This window comes from Penicillium coprophilum (assembly GCF_028826855.1).
Source record: "Penicillium coprophilum strain IBT 35676 chromosome Unknown utg000004l_segment0_segment0, whole genome shotgun sequence".
NCBI classification, from domain to species: Eukaryota; Fungi; Ascomycota; class Eurotiomycetes; order Eurotiales; family Aspergillaceae; genus Penicillium; species Penicillium coprophilum.
Window position 1 is genome coordinate 5,266,674 of NW_026622723.1, and position 18,791 is coordinate 5,285,464.

At 49.1% G+C, this 18,791-nt stretch overlaps 9 protein-coding genes across 9 annotated transcripts; 5 read left to right on the forward strand and 4 right to left on the reverse strand.

The window, feature by feature from the left end:
• Positions 1 to 277: 277 nt before the first annotated feature.
• On the reverse strand, positions 278 to 1,135 carry N7500_006423 (calmodulin; the record flags this gene model as incomplete). Its single annotated transcript, XM_056677567.1, has 6 exons — positions 278 to 312; positions 387 to 599; positions 656 to 781; positions 884 to 899; positions 971 to 1,027; positions 1,133 to 1,135. 6 exons carry the CDS (start codon positions 1,133 to 1,135, stop codon positions 278 to 280), a joined length of 450 nt encoding a protein of 149 aa, XP_056532567.1.
• Positions 1,136 to 1,938: 803 nt separating this feature from the next.
• Positions 1,939 to 3,405, forward strand: N7500_006424 (t-SNARE syntaxin TLG2; the record flags this gene model as incomplete). Its single annotated transcript, XM_056677568.1, has 4 exons — positions 1,939 to 1,961; positions 2,097 to 2,617; positions 2,725 to 3,068; positions 3,160 to 3,405. The coding sequence occupies 4 exons, from the start codon at positions 1,939 to 1,941 to the stop codon at positions 3,403 to 3,405; spliced, it is 1,134 nt and encodes a 377-aa protein (XP_056532568.1).
• Positions 3,406 to 3,956: 551 nt separating this feature from the next.
• N7500_006425 (CTD-interacting domain-containing protein) lies at positions 3,957 to 5,424 on the reverse strand (the record flags this gene model as incomplete). The annotated part of the gene is made up of 5 exons (XM_056677569.1): positions 3,957 to 4,816; positions 4,868 to 5,009; positions 5,062 to 5,120; positions 5,176 to 5,267; positions 5,327 to 5,424. The coding sequence occupies 5 exons, from the start codon at positions 5,422 to 5,424 to the stop codon at positions 3,957 to 3,959; spliced, it is 1,251 nt and encodes a 416-aa protein (XP_056532569.1).
• A 262-nt stretch (positions 5,425 to 5,686) lies between these two features.
• Positions 5,687 to 6,842, forward strand: N7500_006426 (clathrin light chain CLC1; the record flags this gene model as incomplete). The annotated part of the gene is made up of 4 exons (XM_056677570.1): positions 5,687 to 5,912; positions 5,973 to 6,202; positions 6,272 to 6,372; positions 6,491 to 6,842. The coding sequence occupies 4 exons, from the start codon at positions 5,687 to 5,689 to the stop codon at positions 6,840 to 6,842; spliced, it is 909 nt and encodes a 302-aa protein (XP_056532570.1).
• A 450-nt stretch (positions 6,843 to 7,292) lies between these two features.
• On the reverse strand, positions 7,293 to 8,802 carry N7500_006427 (Hsp90 co-chaperone CDC37; the record flags this gene model as incomplete). The annotated part of the gene is made up of 2 exons (XM_056677571.1): positions 7,293 to 7,782; positions 7,838 to 8,802. 2 exons carry the CDS (start codon positions 8,800 to 8,802, stop codon positions 7,293 to 7,295), a joined length of 1,455 nt encoding a protein of 484 aa, XP_056532571.1.
• A 474-nt stretch (positions 8,803 to 9,276) lies between these two features.
• On the forward strand, positions 9,277 to 11,742 carry mdr2 (ATP-binding cassette permease mdr2; the record flags this gene model as incomplete). The annotated part of the gene is made up of 3 exons (XM_056677572.1): positions 9,277 to 10,491; positions 10,555 to 11,190; positions 11,248 to 11,742. 3 exons carry the CDS (start codon positions 9,277 to 9,279, stop codon positions 11,740 to 11,742), a joined length of 2,346 nt encoding a protein of 781 aa, XP_056532572.1.
• An 885-nt stretch (positions 11,743 to 12,627) lies between these two features.
• N7500_006429 (nucleoside transmembrane transporter FUN26) lies at positions 12,628 to 13,806 on the forward strand (the record flags this gene model as incomplete). Its single annotated transcript, XM_056677573.1, has 1 exon — positions 12,628 to 13,806. One exon carries the CDS (start codon positions 12,628 to 12,630, stop codon positions 13,804 to 13,806), a length of 1,179 nt encoding a protein of 392 aa, XP_056532573.1.
• Positions 13,807 to 14,308: 502 nt separating this feature from the next.
• Positions 14,309 to 16,145, forward strand: N7500_006430 (cytochrome P450; the record flags this gene model as incomplete). Its single annotated transcript, XM_056677574.1, has 4 exons — positions 14,309 to 14,398; positions 14,458 to 15,573; positions 15,711 to 15,886; positions 15,977 to 16,145. The coding sequence occupies 4 exons, from the start codon at positions 14,309 to 14,311 to the stop codon at positions 16,143 to 16,145; spliced, it is 1,551 nt and encodes a 516-aa protein (XP_056532574.1).
• Positions 16,146 to 16,737: 592 nt separating this feature from the next.
• Positions 16,738 to 18,778, reverse strand: N7500_006431 (uncharacterized protein; the record flags this gene model as incomplete). The annotated part of the gene is made up of 2 exons (XM_056677575.1): positions 16,738 to 17,185; positions 17,247 to 18,778. The coding sequence occupies 2 exons, from the start codon at positions 18,776 to 18,778 to the stop codon at positions 16,738 to 16,740; spliced, it is 1,980 nt and encodes a 659-aa protein (XP_056532575.1).
• Between the last annotated feature and the right edge of the window lie 13 nt (positions 18,779 to 18,791).

Sequence of the window (18,791 nt, forward strand, 5' to 3'; positions counted from 1 at the left end):
AAGGTGGCAACGTTGTAACAAAGCCCAGCACTGTTAGGGTTATAGGGAAAGCCATCATTCCTATATTATGAACACTTGACCCAAAGTACCGCCCAGTCCATTCCGTCTGCATTTCAAAGCACACGCGTGATCGTAAATCATCCAAGATGTATAGCCTAGCGAGTATAGACTACAGGAAATCGGTATTGGAGAATTGAAATGGAAGAGAAACATTCTCGTTAAAAAAAACCGCGACGTCAGCTAACATGGAAAAAGGCGCACGGTGCAAATGCATCGTTTATTTTTGCATCATGAGCTGGACGAACTCGTTGTCTGTATGGAGACGGAGAGGTTAGCATCTGGGCAGGCAAGCGCGGGTAGGCTCCAAGATTGTTTCCAAAACATACAGTCGATCCGACCATCACCATCCTGGTCCGCCTCGCGGATCATCTCGTCCACCTCGTCGTCGGTCAGCTTCTCACCGATGGAAGTCATGACGTGGCGCAGCTCGGCGGCGGAAATGAAACCGTTGTTATCGCGATCAAAGACCTTGAAAGCCTCACGGATCTCCTCCTCGGAATCGGTATCCTTCATCTTACGAGCCATCATAGTGAGGAATTCTAGTGCACGTCAATAACTCATCTCTCTTTGACATCGGTGGGATGTGAATAAGTACCAGGGAAGTCAATGGTGCCGTTGTTGTCGGCGTCAACCTCGTTGATCATATCCTGCAGTTCGGACTCGGAGGGGTTCTGGCCCAGCGAGCGCATGACGGTGCCAAGCTCCTTGGTGGTGATTTGTCCTATGGGTAGGATTGCGTGTTAGAATACTATTCCTTTTCAGATTCGATAGCAGAGGACACTGCTGTGGGCTCAACTGAGCTGTCGGGCGCGACCACACGTACCATCGCCATCCTTGTCCTATTTCGCAAAACAACTCCCGGTCAGCATGGTTTCGACCACGTCAAAGATCTGCTTATGAAGTCACTCACGAATAGGGAGAAGGCCTCCTTGTACTCAGACACTTGCTCTTCAGTGAGGGAATCAGCCTAGAGAATGCGATCAGTGAGATTGCACAGTGATGCCCCGCAATGTGGGGGTTTTTATTTTCAACACAAAGCTGAAGGATATCAGCTTGAGTATCAGGGACATACCATGATGAATGTAGATGGATGAAAGTACAAAGTAAGGGAGGGGTCAAATAATGAAGAGTGTTAAGGGGAACAGCCTTACGAGACCAAAATAGCGTGCCTGAGGGGCCCAGTCAGCGTCGTTTCGTCTCAGGGCGGTAGGACCCTCCCAGGGCTGAAATGTTGCCACGGTTGACAGACTTGGATTTTGGTATATTTCAACCTCAAACATCATACCTGACTTCTTTTTTTTTCTTCTTCATACATAAATATCTGCTTGCATCTTAGGTGCTAGGTAGCCCCAAAAAGCTTGATCTCACTCCAGAGTCATGTTGAGGAAATGCCAGGGAGCCTAATTGCATTAGGAAGGTCTTGGCTTTTGTGTTTGCTTTGATCTCAGTGTAAGGATGTAGACTGCGGGGTGGGTTTCATAGTAGATCTAGAACCGAAGAGACTATAGCACATTATCGCCGTCGAGATGCCTGTACTAATGAATGATATACGTTGTTTTTGAGCCTTCAAATTGACATTTAAGAATTCATACTGAGATAAGTTCTATGTACGAGAAAGTAATTGAGCACACGATCTACCTACAGTACAGAGATATCTTTTTAATACCGGAGATTACGGGAAATACTATGTGTGAAGCTGTCTTGCCAATACCAAAAATTACCCCTCTCCAGGTGGACAAAACCAACCGATTACATGATGAATACCTGGGCATACGTGACCCCTTCATGTGGAGAGCTCCTACCTTTCAATCAACCCTGATCATGATTGCTATGATCTCAACTCAGTAAACCAGACTCAATCCTCCCAACGCCCTCATCATGTGGCGGGATCGCACCAATCTGTATGAATCCCCCAATATACCCTACTCAGCCCCAAGCGCAACCATCAGCGCCGGAAAGAGACAAAAAAGCAAAGAACCACCATAAGACCCCCAGCCTACAAAGCATAACAGCTAACACTTCACCGTGAAACCCAGCTACCTCTCCTATCGCCAATCCCTAATCCATCACCCAGCCAAAAAGCCACAATTCACACCCAGCAATGGCTTCTCCGACACACCCTCGCACCCGGAGGAAAACAGGCGCCTAATATCCGAAACAGACGAAGATGGTGACATGGTTATCGAGATGGACCTTCTTCCGCCGCGCTGGGTCGACGTGCAGGAAGAGGTATCCGAACTGTTATCCGAGATTGCCCAGAATTCCGCCCAGCTCGACAAACTACACCAGAAACACCTACTCCCCGGCTTCGGTGACGAGGACCTGCGCAAGCAGGATGAAGGTGTTATCGAGCGCTTGACGCAGGAAGTCACGCGCTCTTTTCATGATTGTCAGCGCTCCATCATGCGCATCGAGACTATGGTGGCCGAGTCCAAGGCGCATGGTGGTGTTACGAGTGGAGAGGAGACCATGGCGAAGAATATTCAGATCTCGCTTGCTGCCAGGGTGCAGGAAGCTAGTGCCAGGTTTAGAAAGAAGCAAAGTACTTATTTGCGAAGTATGGGACTCTTATCTCTTTTGGTGTTCTTCTTGCTCTCTTCCCGCGGCGGAGACGGAATCGGTTGGCTCAGGTATGCTAATGCGGTGTTGTTTCTTTATGTGCAGAATTGCGAGATCTCGAGGGTATCGCGACGCCCTTCGATGGCACGCCTACGCAAGCCCAGAACCCATACACGGATCCATCGATGATGGAGTCAGATGCCGACAGGTCCTTTTCGCAGACGATGTTGCAGCAGACCTCACAACGCCAGACCGGCCAGAATGATGCTGCTATTGCGCAGCGGGAGCGCGAAATCAACGATATCGCCAAGGGGATTATTGAGCTCTCGGATATATTCCGTGAACTACAAAGCATGATTATCGACCAAGGAACCATGTTGGACCGTATAGATTACAATGTCGAGCGAATGGGCACCGAGGTTAAGGCTGCAGATAAGGAGCTTAAAGTGGTATGTTCCATCTTCACTGGCAATTTTTCTTCCCCATGTCCCCATCCAATTTCTATCAGGCATCGCTTAACCGTGAAACTAACCCGTGTAGGCTACTAATTATCAAAAACGAACCACAAAGCGCAAGATCATGCTATTACTCCTACTGATCGTGGTGGGAATGATCATTGTACTGGTTGTGAAACCAAAGGGAAGCAGTTCAGCGCCACCACCTGCACCCCCAGAGGATGAGTCTTCCAACAATATCCGCTCTGTGTTGGCTTACCGAGGGCGAAGGCATCAGTTGTCGAACAGATTTGCACGAGATCGGTGGATGGATCCGGATATCCTCCGATAACTTTTTTCCCCGCAAATTAGCATTGGTTCATAGTTAATGTGACCAAAAGAGCAGGCCTTCACTTTACATATTGATAATTGCCGTAGTGACTAAGTTTTTATTGCAAGTAATAAGGCACCTAGACGCGATGTATATGGATGTTCAAGCCTGGTGTGACGTGGTCATTACTTGTGAATATAGCTGAATCTACACATCTAGTTTCTGATGTCACAAAGAGACCAGAACAGGGCGAAAACGTGGCTTATCGGAAAAGGATTAACAGGGTAATCCTACCTATATATCCTACCTTACTATTGACCACTATGTGCACAGAATTCGGAGGAAATTGGACTACAGGCCTGAGATCAATGCCATGTATTCCAGGTTCCAACCAATACATTAGTCAATTCATACACGAAACAAATGACATCCAATATAAACCGAAACGAGAATGCCCAAGAGGCACTTGGTGGAATGAAAAAAGAAATGAATTGATCACACCAAATAATGGCAGTTGCTGCACATACATTACTAGGTAACATATAGCTTTGACCATAATGTGTCAATCTCACTTACTTGGCATGGCTGGCAAGTAGGTCAGCCACATCAGCATCGAGGTCGCCGCTTGCAAAAGCCGCATAGTCCTCTTCGCCATGCGAGATCTTGCGCCTTTTTGCGTGACCATCGGCAGTAATATCAAAATCATTTTCATGGTCCTGAGAAATAGCAGTGGATTGATCAGTGATCCCAGTTCCGTTGCCTGACTCCTGAATGTTGGGGATGCTCATGGGGTTCCGTTCTGAGGCGTCGTCCGCCTCCTCGGTAAAAGGGCCGCGGCGGAGCTGCTGCTTTTCTGGCTGTGGGGACCCAACCGGCGTAATTGCCTCCACCGGGGGAGGCGTCAATGCTTCAACTTCTGGGCGGGCGGAAGAATCATCGTGTCCGTTGTGTTCACCGGGATCCATGGATGACTCTTCACTAGGCAGACCGCGCATAATCGCATCTTCGACCTCACGCTTTTCGGTATCGACTGAGATTCTCTTCTGTGATAGCTCAGCGCTAAGAGCCTCCTCCTTTGATAGCTCCGCACGGTTGGTCTGGAGGATCTTCTCGAGCCCATCGATCAAGGCGCGGCGCGACTTGATTACCTCGGAAACGGAGTTTTCCGCGTTGGCGAGCGTCTTCAATAGTGAGGACAGACGTGCGGCATGAACGGGCAGTGTAGGCTTCGGGTTCTTGGGATCATGAAGTTTATCGAACTCAGAAGTAGCGGTTGTGGTGGAATTGCTGGAGCTGATGACGGCCTTGGTGAGAGCAACCTGCAATGGGTTGAGAGGTTGTAGTTCGGACGGTGTGGATCCTGAGGAAGTGTCCTTGAAGAAGGAGCCTCCGAGTGTTTGCTTCTTATTTGTAGGACGAGCTTTGTCGAGTTCTGCAGCGTGATCAGCTTGGCTAGTCCGTCATGCCAAGTGAGTTGACCTACCGTCTATACGAGCTTCCACTGCATCCAGAATAGCTCCATCAAATACATTGCGTTGTCTCCAGACTTCCACGACTCGGCGGATTCTTTGTTGGTATTCACTCGACGAGCCCTTGTAAGCTGCTGATGTAGCATCGACGATTATCTAGGGCTATATTAGTTTTTGAGTCGCAATGGCGGGATGGTAGGGAACGAACCGGAGATAGCGCAATGAGAAAATCATTTTTTCCGCGTACTTTAGATTGTTGGGCCACCTCTGCAGATATAATTAGCAAGCGGAGCGGAGCTTAAGTGTAGCAGGGTATATGTACCATTGGCTAGGTAGATCAGGTTGAGTCGCTTGGGAGGCGGCGAATCGCGAATCTTTTGAAGCCAGATTTGTCCGGTCCGTTCAGCATGGCGTCTTCAGTTATAGGCGAAAAGATTAGCAAGTCTCTTTGAGGTTGGAGCAAGTGTCTATACCTGTGGAACATCACCCATTGCGCAACAGTAACGATGCTCTCCTGCGAGTCATTCAGAGCGGATAGCTTTGCTTTCACAGCATCATCAGTAAAAGCCATGATGACAAAATAGCAATCTGAATTAGAAGGACTTTGAAAAATGAAATTTATCAGATCCTAGAAGCGCAAGTCGCAATCACCGTGGAAGACAAACAGGCAACGAGCAATTGAAGATCACACGGGTGAGTTTTAGGACTGCACTTAGATTTCAATCAAGTAAAGTCACTGGAGCAGAGTCAAAGGAATATCAAACGAAGATCTCGACTCTCAATCCTCTCCATCACAAGTGAAGTTGAAGTGGTTTGTACCCCAAGCTCGAAACATGGATAAGCTTACCGCCCCGGAAGCGGCAGAACAACGGGGCTCCGAGCCCGCCCCGGCCACACCTGTCAACACTACTTCCTCTAACCATCGTCTTCCTAGCCCTTCGACTTCTCTTCACGACCATCTTCTTGACTCAAACTTCTTTATTGAATCATACAACCGTCAAAGAAAATCCATCCCCAGTATGGCTGACCGTTTCCCTTCCCTAGACGACTTCGCTGAGGGTATGCTCAAGCCACCTTACTTGCTCTCCTTACACCGGAGCTAACATGACCCGCATTTAGGCCAAACCGAAGTAGCCGATGTCCAGAGCACCACCGATGACGACTTCCTTGCCCGTGAGCGCGCTGCGCTCGGTGAAGATGCCGACCAATTTGCTACTTCTCAAGACCACGTTGCTAGCGGCCAGAACGTAGGCGCGGACGACCTACTCGGCGCAGGTGACGAGCCCACTGAGGAGATTGGCCAATTCGAATCATCCTTCCCCTCAGTAGCGACACAGAACCAGAACGAGGTATGAATTAGCTATTTGGTACATGGTGGGGAACATGCGATATGCTGACCAGGGGTTATATCTATGCAGCGCGTTGCTCCGGGTGGCACAATCACTGGCTCCGGCTCACCATTCCCCCGCACCGGATATCAGAATGCACAGGAACCCGAAGATGAGGGAGATGCTGTTCGGTGAGTTCAATCTCAAATTCTGGATGACGGGGTCATTGCCTTTGCGATCTGCATGCATCTTGTTTCGTCTTGTTTCGGTCTAGAATATCCAAGCTAACTCCTGTGTTTCAATCCTTAGTGAATGGCGCGAGAAGCGCGATGCTGAGATCGCCCGCCGTGCAGAAATCTCCGCCGAAAAGAAGGACGCTACCGTCAAGAAGGCACAGGAGGACATTGACGACTTCTACGTTTCATACAACAACAAGGCCGATAAGAACCGCTCCCACGCCCGCTCCGAGGCTGAACAGTTCCTCGCCAACCGAGAGGACACTTCCGCTGGTGGCACCAGCTGGGAGCGCATTGCTAAGCTGGTTGATGTTTCGGGCAAGGGCTCCGCGGGCGGTGCCAGTGGCTCCGGAAAGGAGCGTTTCCGCGAACTGTTGATCGACCTTCGAAAAGACCAGGAGGCTCCCGGATCCAGCGGAATCTAAGTGGTTTACTTTGGCGCGTGGGGGTTAGAAGATTCGGGAGTCCGGGGTTAGGACGTGGTATTTCACAACTTTCCCACATTTACTCATATGATATGGCTTTTTCCACAGCCCCCTTCTCGCATTATTTGGTAGCCTGACTGTGATCTGGCAACTATGTCTCTTGTCATTTTTATTTTATTTAACTCCACGCAGCGAAGTCCTTAGGGGGGTTTGTAAATTAGTATCTCACTCAAATTGATAACATCGTTAATACCACGGATTCCTCCGGTAGATGAGCCCTGATCCAAGTATTTTAGATAGAGGCTAACCCTTGAAAGAGTAAAACCCTTGAAACAGTAAAATGAACAGCTACAAATGTACAACAAGGCTGGAAGTGGTTGGTAACCTACCCTCAGTTCAACAGAAATAAACGCATACTCAATTCATATTACCATCGCTTTTTACATAGCCTTAGTCAAGCTCAGTAACGTCGCCACCGGGCTCACCAACTTCCTGCTTTCCCTCTTCTTCCAACTCCTTCAGTTTCTTCTGGCCTTCTGCTGTCGTGGCATCCACAATTCCTTCCTCCAGGCTGAGCATACCACCATTGCCCAATTGCTCTACAACAACCTCTGCCTCTTCAACGGACATCTTGCCAAGGACCTTGTTGACTTCGTCCAGGGACTCAGTCGCCAACGCCTTTTGCAGGTCTTCAGGGAAAGCATCGAAGATTTTGCGCACCTCAATCTCAGTGGGATCCTCGCTGTTGGCAGCGGGCAAATTGATGGTGATCTTGGTATTGGGGTCAACAGCGTGCAGCTGAATTTGCTCTACGCCTGCAGGGTCGTTGGATGCTGAGCCATCCTTGCTGAGTTCAGCCGAGCGAGTTTTGATACGATTGTAAGTTTCATTGACGTCATTGAGGAACAAGGTTGATGCGCGGTGATCCTTGGTAGTGATGCTGGAAGTTTATATGTTAGCCATTGACTGAAAAAAGAAGCGAAATATTGGCATACCGTGTGAAGAACAGCTGGATACCATCACGGCCAAGCGAGCGACAGTATTGCAGAAGCAAACCTTGGTGCACGCAGTGTCGAGCATACTCATCTTTGCCCTGGAGCTGACTGTTGAATGCCTCGACAAGTAGGCCGTCGGTCTCTTTCTCAGCGACAATATCTGGGTTCGCGGAGATGAATTTTAGATAGGCGCTGTAGTCTCCAGGCTTGAGCTGAGCAAATTTCTTTGCCAGTGGACTAATCTCAATATCGGCAGGATCATCATCATCGCCTTCATCGTCGGCCTTGATGGTGGAGCTTCCTGCACCAGGGTTCAGAAGCTCAACAGAGCTCTCCTTTTTCTTGGCAGCCGCCTTCTCCTTCTCCTTCTCAGCAACCTTGGCAACATGAGATTGATTAAAGCCTTCATGTAGCTTATCACTGGTGATTTTGGCGCCTTCCTCCTTCTCAAGTTGCGCAAGCTTTGCGAACAATTCTTTCTGCAGTGCTTTGATCTTTTCTAAGTGTCCATTCACACCCTGAATGTATGCCTTGAAGAGGTTCTCAGGCTTAGCATCACCGATTTCCTTCTTCACCTGGTCCACCAGTGAGCTTAGCATCTGGGAAAACTTGGGTTGTTCCGCCTCGTGTGTGTATACTCCCTCCGGCGGGGCCGGGGCCTGGTCTTCAGCGGGGTTGCTTGCGAACTCCATAATCGTCGTGAAAATGAACTCATCGGGGGAAGCAGACGAGTCCTCGTGCTTCTTGAGAGAATCAAGAAGCTTGTCGATGCGCGACAGCAATCCATCATTGATAATGCTCTCGTACTTCAGAGTTTTGATTTCATGCCGACGCTGGTCTCGTTGCTGGTGAATTTGGGCCTGCTTTGCTCGGATGAAAGAGCGCTTATCGACATTGGGATGAACTTCGATGTCCGAATCGTCGGACAGCTCCAAGGCGTCCCATTTACTGTAGTCAAGCACCATCTTGTGGGACAGTGAATGTGTAGAATAGGTATGAGGTGGGGTGATGTATCAGACAGGCGGGAAACAAAAGTTTTGGATAACCCGCAACTAATGGTGCGGCAATTTGACGAATGTATCCTTTTTGAAGCGATTCAACTCAGTGAAATTCAAAATCAATACAGCTTCTAGCACCAGAACAGACGAAGTATCCAGAGCTCTCGACCAGCTTCCACAGGCGGTAGGTTCTGGCAAAATCACGAGCGGTCGATCAAGGCAAAATCGGCCCCGAAAACCGCTTTACCGATCGATGGCGGCGTCTGACGAAGCTCTGGATACATCGCTCTCAATCCATCACACGTTCCAAGGAGCCGAATGTGTAACATGTGATGTGCTTGATTTGAACCCATTCCGTTCAGATATGTCATGTCTAGGTTTAATTCGGTGACATCATTGTAACTCCGTTTCATTTCGAGCCTCATCCGATACAACTCCGAGATGCGCGGTGCCAGGCTGCCTGTGTCTCTGGCCTTGGGCATCAGCCCACGGCAGGCTTTGAGGCCATATAATTCATTTGCCTGCGATCTACTCATCAAAACAAGATCCCCCTTTGTCTCCTCCGGCGATCACAATGGGTTGAACCGTCTCTATTCAACCGCCTCGGGTGCACTCCGCGATGGTGCCAACCCACTCTTGGTCCAGAACAACATATTCAAATATACCCCTTCTACGTCTCGCATTGTCTCCCAAACACGTCATCTATGTTCAACACCTCAACTTCTCCAAGCGAAGCCACCCGCGACCTCCACAGACCCAATTACCCGGTCAGCCTCGGAACCAAAAGAAGAAGAGGAGGAGGACAAGGGCTTTGAAATGTCTGAGCGAGCAACGCAGGCAGCGCAGGTAAATATGAGCGCCAGGTTGGCCAAGGAAGGTGCATCGGGAAAGAAATCCGGATTCGCCGAAATCTGGCGGCTTTTGAAGATCGCGCGCCCCGAATCTAAGGCTCTCGGCTTCGCCTTCTTTTTTCTCCTAGTCTCCTCATCGATCACAATGGCAGTTCCCTTCTCCATTGGTAAAATCATGGACGCTGCGACCAAGGGTGCAATGGAAGGGGGCGGCGAATTGTTCGGCCTGAGCATGCCCATGTTTTACACTGCTCTTGGTGGAATACTACTTCTAGGTGCTGGTGCAAACTATGGGCGCATCATAATTCTTCGAATTGTTGGCGAGCGAATTGTAGCCAGGCTACGCTCCAAGCTTTTCCGTCAAACCTTTGTGCAGGATGCTGAGTTCTTTGACGCCAATCGGGTTGGTGATCTAATTTCGCGCCTTAGCTCTGACACTATCATTGTTGGCAAGAGTATCACCCAGAACTTGTCTGACGGTCTACGAGCTGCTGTTAGTGGTGTGGCTGGATTCAGTTTGATGGCCTACACTAGTGCAAAGCTGTCTATGATCTTGCTTGTGTTGCTTCCTCCAATCGGCCTCGGCGCTCTCTTTTATGGCCGAGCCATTAGGAATCTCAGTCGCAAAATCCAAAAGAACTTGGGATCATTGACTAAGATTGCGGAAGAGCGTTTGGGAAACGTCAAGACCAGTCAATCCTTTGCCGGTGAAGTCATCGAAGTCCACCGGTACAATCAACAAGTCCGCAAGATATTCGAGCTTGGCAAAAAAGAATCTCTGATCAGCGCAACCTTCTTCAGCTCGGTAAGTCGACAGTCTTGATTATCTAAGGCTTTTCTTTTCCGAATTTCACTGACTTCCTACTAGACTGGCTTGATGGGCAATATGACCATTTTGACCTTGCTGTATGTTGGAGGTGGGATGGTTCAATCGGGTGCTATCAGTATTGGAGAATTGACTTCGTTTTTGATGTACACTGCTTATGCAGGTTCCAGCATGTTCGGCCTCTCTAGCTTCTATTCAGAGCTGATGAAGGGCGTGGGTGCGGCGAGTCGACTCTTTGAGCTGCAAGATCGTCAGCCCACAATTCATCCAACTAAGGGTCTCAAAGTTGAGACCGCGCGTGGACCCATTCGATTTGAGAATGTCACGTTCAGCTACCCTACTCGTCCAGCCGTGAAGATTTTCCGGGAAGTGAACTTCGAGATTCCCCAAGGAACCAACGTTGCAATCGTTGGACCATCTGGTGGAGGCAAATCCACAATTGCTTCCATTTTGCTCCGATTCTATAGTCCTACCGAGGGGCGGGTCTTGATCAATGGGAAAGATATCAAGGAAATGAACGCGAAGTCTCTTCGCAGAAAGATCGGCGTGGTTTCCCAGGAGCCCGTGCTCTTCTCTGGAACAATCGCCGATAACATATCTTATGGTATGCCTCGGGCAACACGCTCAGAGATCATTGCTGCTGCACGCAAGGCCAACTGTCAATTCATCAGCGACTTCGTAAGTCCGCCGAACAATTATTATTTTCACGAACCTAGCTAATCTAATACATCACAGCCCGATGGACTTGATACTCACGTTGGAGCTCGTGGAGCTCAGCTCTCTGGTGGTCAGAAGCAGCGCATTGCTATTGCGCGTGCTCTCATCAAGGAGCCTGACATTCTGATTCTGGATGAAGCTACTTCTGCCCTCGACGCCGAATCCGAGACCCTTGTCAACAGTGCGTTAGCCGCTCTGCTTCGCGGTAACAACACGACAATCAGTATTGCCCATCGACTTTCCACCATCAAGCGCTCCGACACAATTATTGTCCTTGGCAACGACGGCAAGGTTGCGGAGCAAGGCACCTACGACGAGCTCAGTTCTAACCCGGATGGCGCGTTTACAAAGCTCATGGAATGGCAAATGAGTGGCGGCGAAACCACGGCCCCTGCGGGCAAGCCTATTGAGGCAGATCAGCTCTGGGAGCTCCAGAAGGAGGAGTCAGAGCCTGAGCTGGAGGAAGAGGACGTAGAGGAAGTAGAAAAGACATTCCCTCTGAAGAAGGATTAATCTTTATCTACACCTCGCTCACCTCTGGCCATATTCTTATACTACTATCTTACTACTACGATGTCTGTTCATTCTTGTTGAATCCCTTTTGTCCAAATACATGTTCCCTCATCTACACTCACCTCTCACTGTGCCCCCCCTTCACCCTTCTCATATCCCCATACACATTCTGCACGTTTGATTTTGTGATAGATTCCAAGTCGGTAACGACTGTGTACAAATCTTGATAGCAACCTTATTGTTTCAGTTCTACTTTCATTGCTTAACCTCAAAGAGATAAACATATCGAAGACATACATGTATCTAACAAGATTTTTGAAGATATCAAAAGGCGAGAATTGGCACCTCGAAAAGGGACACAGCATTGGACACCGTAGTGATTGAATATATCTTGCTACAAAAGAGTCTGGCAGCTGCTGACCGGAGAACCTTTCAGTTGAGATGTACAACATAGATCGCCTGACGGGGCTGTCCCATGCACATGGATCCATCCATATCTTGCTTAGTCACCAGTCATATGCCCCCTTGGAACCTCAATGCAGCTCTCTGCTATGAGATAATCCCCTTGTTTTTGCAGAATTCTTTACTTACGCATATCAATTAAGAGCTTAAAAAGACAGACATGAACCGCATACGTAGTCTCATCGCCCGTCCAGCGGCGTATGAGCAACTGCAGGACTCCGCCGCAGATGACGCCGATGAGACAACATATACGCAGCAACACCAGCGAGCTTCTTTTTCAAGCTTACAGTATGGCATATTCTTCCTTCTAGGAGTTTCTATGCTTTGGGCCTGGTAAGTAGAACTCAAGAGTCTTCTAACCGGGAGAAATGAGCTATATGTGTTTGGTCAACCATGAAACTAACGTGGAGCACGATAAGGAACATGTTCCTCGCCGCCGCACCCTATTTCTATAGCCGGTTCCAGTCGGACGATTGGACAAAACTGCACTACCAGCCGTCGATTCAGTCCGTATCAACCGTCACCAACCTCGCATCCGCCTATACCCTGGCAAAGCTACAGAAGAATGCCTCCTATCCACGGCGAATAACGTTTTCGTTGCTGATGAACTCTGTTGTATTTACGATCTTGGCCTTCTCAGCAGTTACCATGACGGAATCCTCGCCGAGGGCGTACTTTGGCTTCTTGATGGTAATGGTGTTCGCCGCGAGTCTAGCCACCGGTATCAACCAAAATGGTGTCTTTGCATACGTTTCCGGGTTTGGGAGAGAGGAATATACCCAGGCTATTATGAGTGGGCAGGGTGTTGCCGGTGTACTGCCTTGCATCGTTCAGATATTTTCTGTGCTAGCTGTGCCGTCAAAGAATGGTAGCGTTGACCGAGACCAAGACCCCAGCATGCCGCAGACGAGTTCGTCGGCATCGGCGTTTATTTACTTTCTTGCGTCTACGGGTGTCTCGGTCATTGCTCTCTTGGCCTTCCTCTATCTTCTGAGACAACAGCCCTCTGTGAGGCAAAAGTTGGTAAGAGATGACGACGAGTCCGTTGCCGATGAGCACGAGCATTCCAAGACTGTCAGCCTCTGGACTTTGTTCGTCAAGTTGCGCTTCCTGGCATTCGCTGTGTTCGTCTGCTTTTTGGTCTCTATGGTGTTCCCAGTCTACACGGCGGAAATCAAGTCCGTCAATGACCCTGCCAGTTCACGGATCTATGATCCTAGTGTCTTTGTTCCATTGGCGTTTCTCATTTGGAACTTGGGCGACTTGGCGGGGAGAATGTGTGTGGCTATTCCAGGGGTGTCTTTGGGGCAACATCCACAGATGGCTGCCATTGTGGCCATTGCCCGTGTTATCTTCATTCCCTTGTACCAGCTCTGCAATGTCAACGGCCAAGGGGCTGCCGTCAAGAGTGACGTTTTCTATTTACTTGTACAGTTCTTCTTTGGTGCAAGCAATGGATATCTGGGGACAAGCTGTATGATGGGCGCTAGTCACTGGGTTGTTGCTGATGAAAGACCGGCTGCTGGTGGATTCATGAGCCTGGTTCTTGTTGGTGGACTGGCTGCTGGGAGCTTGTTGAGTTTCTCCGTTGCCAGCGGTTGATTTTTGTGCCACACAATTTGTGTTCATCTAATAGACCCAAATCTAACGAATGACGAGCCATGAAAATACTTTCATTACTTGATCTCTGCATGAGTACTCCTTTGTTTGACGACCTATTGAGTCCTTTAATGTAGCCCTATATTCCGTTTGATTGGGATAGCCCTAACTTGAGCCTCCAAGTCGAAGTTTGCCGGCTATCACCTTCGCGATTTCAGTAGATTTCAAACACACACACACACCTGATACTCTGCACACTCCCCTCTAATCACCTTGCACACCCTTTTACGTCTCCCACCCCATTCGTACTGTAGGACACCTGCTGTTTGCCCACACCCCCAGTCCCCTCCCCCGTTCCTTCATCCTTCACTTCTCTTCCTCTCTTCTTACCTCCTCACACACCTCCCTCTTTTGATATTCGTTTTTTTCTGTGTGTCTTTCAGTAAGATGGACCTCCTTAGGTGTCTTTGGTCGTGTATCTTACCGTCTCTAGTTACTCTTCATAATGATTTTTGATTCCTTGGCTATGAGCGGCTGGTGCCATGCCCTAGCTGTCCCCTCCTTCTGGAGTCTACTGAGTGGATTCCTTGCCTTGGTGAGTGCTGAAATACAAGACATGAATGATTTTGTGTCTCATCTCAATCAAAAATACAGCTGCTTGTCTATTATGTGGGCTGGATCATCCACACTCTTTACTTTCACCCTTTGAGCGGCTACCCTGGACCCAAGCTGGCTGCCATCACTCCTTTGGTTCATCTCATCTGGGATATCCAGGGTAAGCAGCACTCGACCATGAAGCGGCTCCACGACAAATATGGAGATGTTGTTCGTATTGCTCCAAATGCCCTCGTCTACCGTGCTTCAACCGCCTGGAAGGATATCTACGGTCACCGCAAGAAGGGACAACTGGTCTTCATCAAGGATCCAGCCTTGTATGCACCCACTCCCAACGGTGTCAATGCAATCATCACAGCCAATGAGCATGACCATTCCCGCATGCGCCGTTTGCTGACCCATGCCTTCTCCAACAAAGCTCTGGGTGAGCAGGAAGAAATACTCCAAATGTACGCCGGAATATTTATTGAAAAGCTCAAGGGTCTCATGGGAAGTGCTTTGTCCCAGGACATTGACATTACCTGCTGGTTCAACTTCACTACCTTCGACCTCATTGGCGACCTCGCTTTTGGAGAACCATTCGGCTGCTTGTCAAACAGCACATACCACTGGTGGGTTCGGATTATTCTGGATGCAGTCAAGGCAAGTGCCTATCTCAAAGTCTTTTGGTTCTACCCTTTTCTTGTTCCATTGGTCCGGGTCCTGGTCCCCAAGCACTTGCTCCAGAAACGCCAAGCCAGCTTTGACCTGAGCGTCCAGAAGATCCGTCGTCGCCTCGCCCTGGGTGCCACTCGCCCCGACTTCACTTCGTACATCCTTAAGCACTCCAAGGACGGAAAGGGTATGTCGTCTGAAGAAATGGATACAAACTCCGCGGTGTTCGTTTTGGCCGGCAGTGAGACTACCGCTGCCCTGCTCTCTGGTGTGACATACTACCTTCTGCGCTGCCGTGACAAGTATGGGCGTCTGACCCGGGAAATCCGTGGCGCTTTCGACAAGGACGCTGACATTAAGCTGTCCACCCTTGTGGATCTCCCATATCTCAATGCTGTTTTGACCGAGGCGATGCGCATCTACCCACCTATTCCTTCCATGCTTCCGCGAATTGTCCCCGAGGGAGGAGCCATGATCAACGACCGCTATGTCCCTGAAAAGGTGAGTATAACTCTCCAGTGCTGGTATATTTTCTGTAGTGTTTTGTGGACAATATACGAAGGGCATGGAGCTCGTTCTCTATTTGCTCTTTCCATTTCATGGCTTTCTTGATACTGACAGCAGTTGTATACAAACAGGTATCCGTATCCGTCTCTTTGTACTCCGCCTTTCACGCAGCCTCACACTTCAAGAACCCCGAGGCATTCGTTCCAGAGCGCTGGTTGAGCGAGTCCAACGACAACGAGTACAGCAATGACAAGAAGGAGGCCTTCCAGCCTTACTCCTATGGTCCACGCAACTGCCTCGGACAACAGTAAGCACAAATTCTATTACTACCTACTCACTCCACCCATGCTTTTGCCTGCGCCATACCTAGCAGTGTTTCCTAACCTTTCATCTCCAGCCTTGCTAACGCAGAGATGCGTCTTCTGCTTGCTAAGCTTCTGTGGAACTTCGACCTGGAGCTGCTCCCCGAGTCTGTTAACTGGACTGACCAGAAGTCTTTCTCGCTCTGGAGCCGACCTGAGCTGATGGTCAAGCTGTTCCGTGCCGGTACTGGATCTGATTTGTAATTTTTCTACATTTACGACACACGAACCACGATGTTACGCCATTTTCAATTTTCACAACATATCCGGCTGAGATAGACCGTTGTCTCAACCGTGAAAAAGCATGGGGCCGACAAGCGTTTGTTTTTTAAAGACTTTTCGATGGTGCTTACTGTTTTTGTCTCGGGGTCGCTGCTGGGCTGTTTGTTTCGTCCTCCCTGGGATATTTGAACATAACATGCAAAAGGTCGGAAACAATCAAGGGGTTAGACCTTTTGACTAGAATAGAAAAAAAGAACAGATACACATTCATGTCAGAGGACAGGACTGTAAACCAATAGACGGTTTATGGTGGACACGTTCCTCGACAACGATTCCATTTGATTATGCCCGTAGTTTGATGCAATGTATTCCGTATTAAAAAAGGTAGAACAGAAAGATGATATACATGCAAGTCCCTTGTGCTGGTGGCCTATCCAACGCAATGCACCTATATCTCAACACCAGCACCAAGCCCACAATATGTAAAGGGTAAATAAATGATAACTCCCCATCATGCAAATTACAAAATCCATGCAACTCCGTGTGCTAATGCTTGTTGGATACCAGGGGATCATTAAAAAAAGTCTTGTTCACCCAGCCATTGCGAGTCCATCGCGTAGGCTACTAAATCCGCGGCGCAACACATGTCTTCATGTCCATGCTCTAAATCGAGAAGTTCGAGAACGGCTTTTAGCCTGTCTTCCATTGTCTGCTTAAGCCGGGAAATACCAGCGTGGGCATTCTTGGTCTGTCTCTCCTTGACGAGGGACCCGGCCATGTTTTGCTCTTCCCCCTTGGCTGTCTCCGGCTTCAGTGTCATCTTGTTAGGCGAGCAAGGTGCAAGAGCCTTTCGCTGTGGCTGTGTAGGCAATGCGTCAGGCTTGCGGTTCTTGAACAGACTCTGGAGCAGGAACAGTAGCCAAACCAAATTGGTGCGTGGGGAGTATTCTGTCCAAATACCAGGAATATCCGCCATTTTTTCTGTTTGTATGGGGCAACCAGTGTAAAGTGTTGCGCGCATACTTATTTCTAATGTTAGCAAATTGTTCAAGAAACCAGATGAGCAGACATGGGATAACATACTATCGGTAGGTGTTTCTTTGCATAATCTCGTCTTCATCTTGGCCAACAGCATCGAACAATTGCTTTTTGTCCAGGTCTGATGATGCAACCTCAGTGAGACCGGCGGGGTCATCGGTCAGGAGCAGATCCGCTCGCGAGAGCGAGTAGTCAATGATGGTAGTCTCAAGTGAGCTGATCCCAAACCCACTAGAGGATGGCTGGCGAGCAATATCGAGCTCTGTAGGAGGATCCATGCAGCCATCTTCCCGCGTAGAACGTATACAAACATTTCCCAAATGGAGATCTCGATGTTCGAACATAGCATACTCCTCTGCTCTGGCCAGAGCCATGGCAACTCCCCAGAAGATGTCATAGATCTGGAAAATCGATGACCAAGCGAACTTCTCTAGCTCACACCCTGCATCATCCATCTCCACAATTGCCCATAGCTGCGTATCGGGATAAGCTCTCTTGTTACACGGGTTAGGATTTATGCAGTCGTCTTTAGTCATCTTATAGTGATCCCATGCGTTTTGGAACGATTCTGGGAAACGGCCTTGAACAACATGAATCTCCCTGAAGCGAGCAAAGCCAGGGATAGGGTCTAAATACTTGAGCATCTTGACCTCAGAAACAATCTCGTCAATGGTGGTGAACTTTTTGGATCCGGGACCGCTCTTGGCTCGCAGAGGTACAACCTTGAAGACTCCATCGCCATATGATTTCAGTTTAGCCAACTTTGATTTTGAAACCACTGGTCTACAAGCCTCCTCCCGCAAATGAAGCTTGTAGACTTCACCGTAAGACCCCTCCGCGAGTTTTGCGACATCAAACATATTTGCTGATCGCGAAGCCCATGAAGCGAACTTCTGAATGCCTTGTGCGGCAATTGGAGATAGTGCCTCATTCAGAATTGGGCCAACATAATCGCTGGCCTTGCTGTCGTGAATAACTCCAGACGACCTTCTCGGTGCAGCAGTCTTTTTTCTTTCCGCTCTCCTTCTGTAGGAAGATGTTGTACTTGGCTTTTCTCGATCCTCGTTTGTGAACTCTGAAATCGGAGTTGGAGAATCTGATGTGATTTGAGGGGGCTTTTCTGGAGCCTCCGAACATTTTCTGACCTCCACCGTCGTTTCGCATTGCTTCGGTTTTGGCGCTTCTTCCAGGGAGGACTCGATGGAGGATTGCGTCGCCGGGGTATCAGAAGTGTCCTCTATCGTGGACGGACTTGATTCATCGGGAGGAGTTTCTGCAAGCTCTTGCTGCTGTTCTCTCTCAATATTTGGAGGCTCGACATGATTGTCTGGTTGGTGGGTCGCGTCATGGTCGATTGTCACTCGGGCTAGTTTCGCTTGGAGGTTTTCCACGGGATCGACATGTTGGGTTCTGGATCTGGTTTCTCTCATCGGGCTTCCTTGGTCAAATACCGCCCTAGGGGCATTGGCTCTTCGTTTCCCGTACACTCTGCGCTGAGCCACCGACTTGGGTTTGGATTGTTTGGGCTCCATTGGTGTCGCGTGACTATAAACTGGCGAGGGTGATCGGGTTGGCATTGTCGAGGAAAAT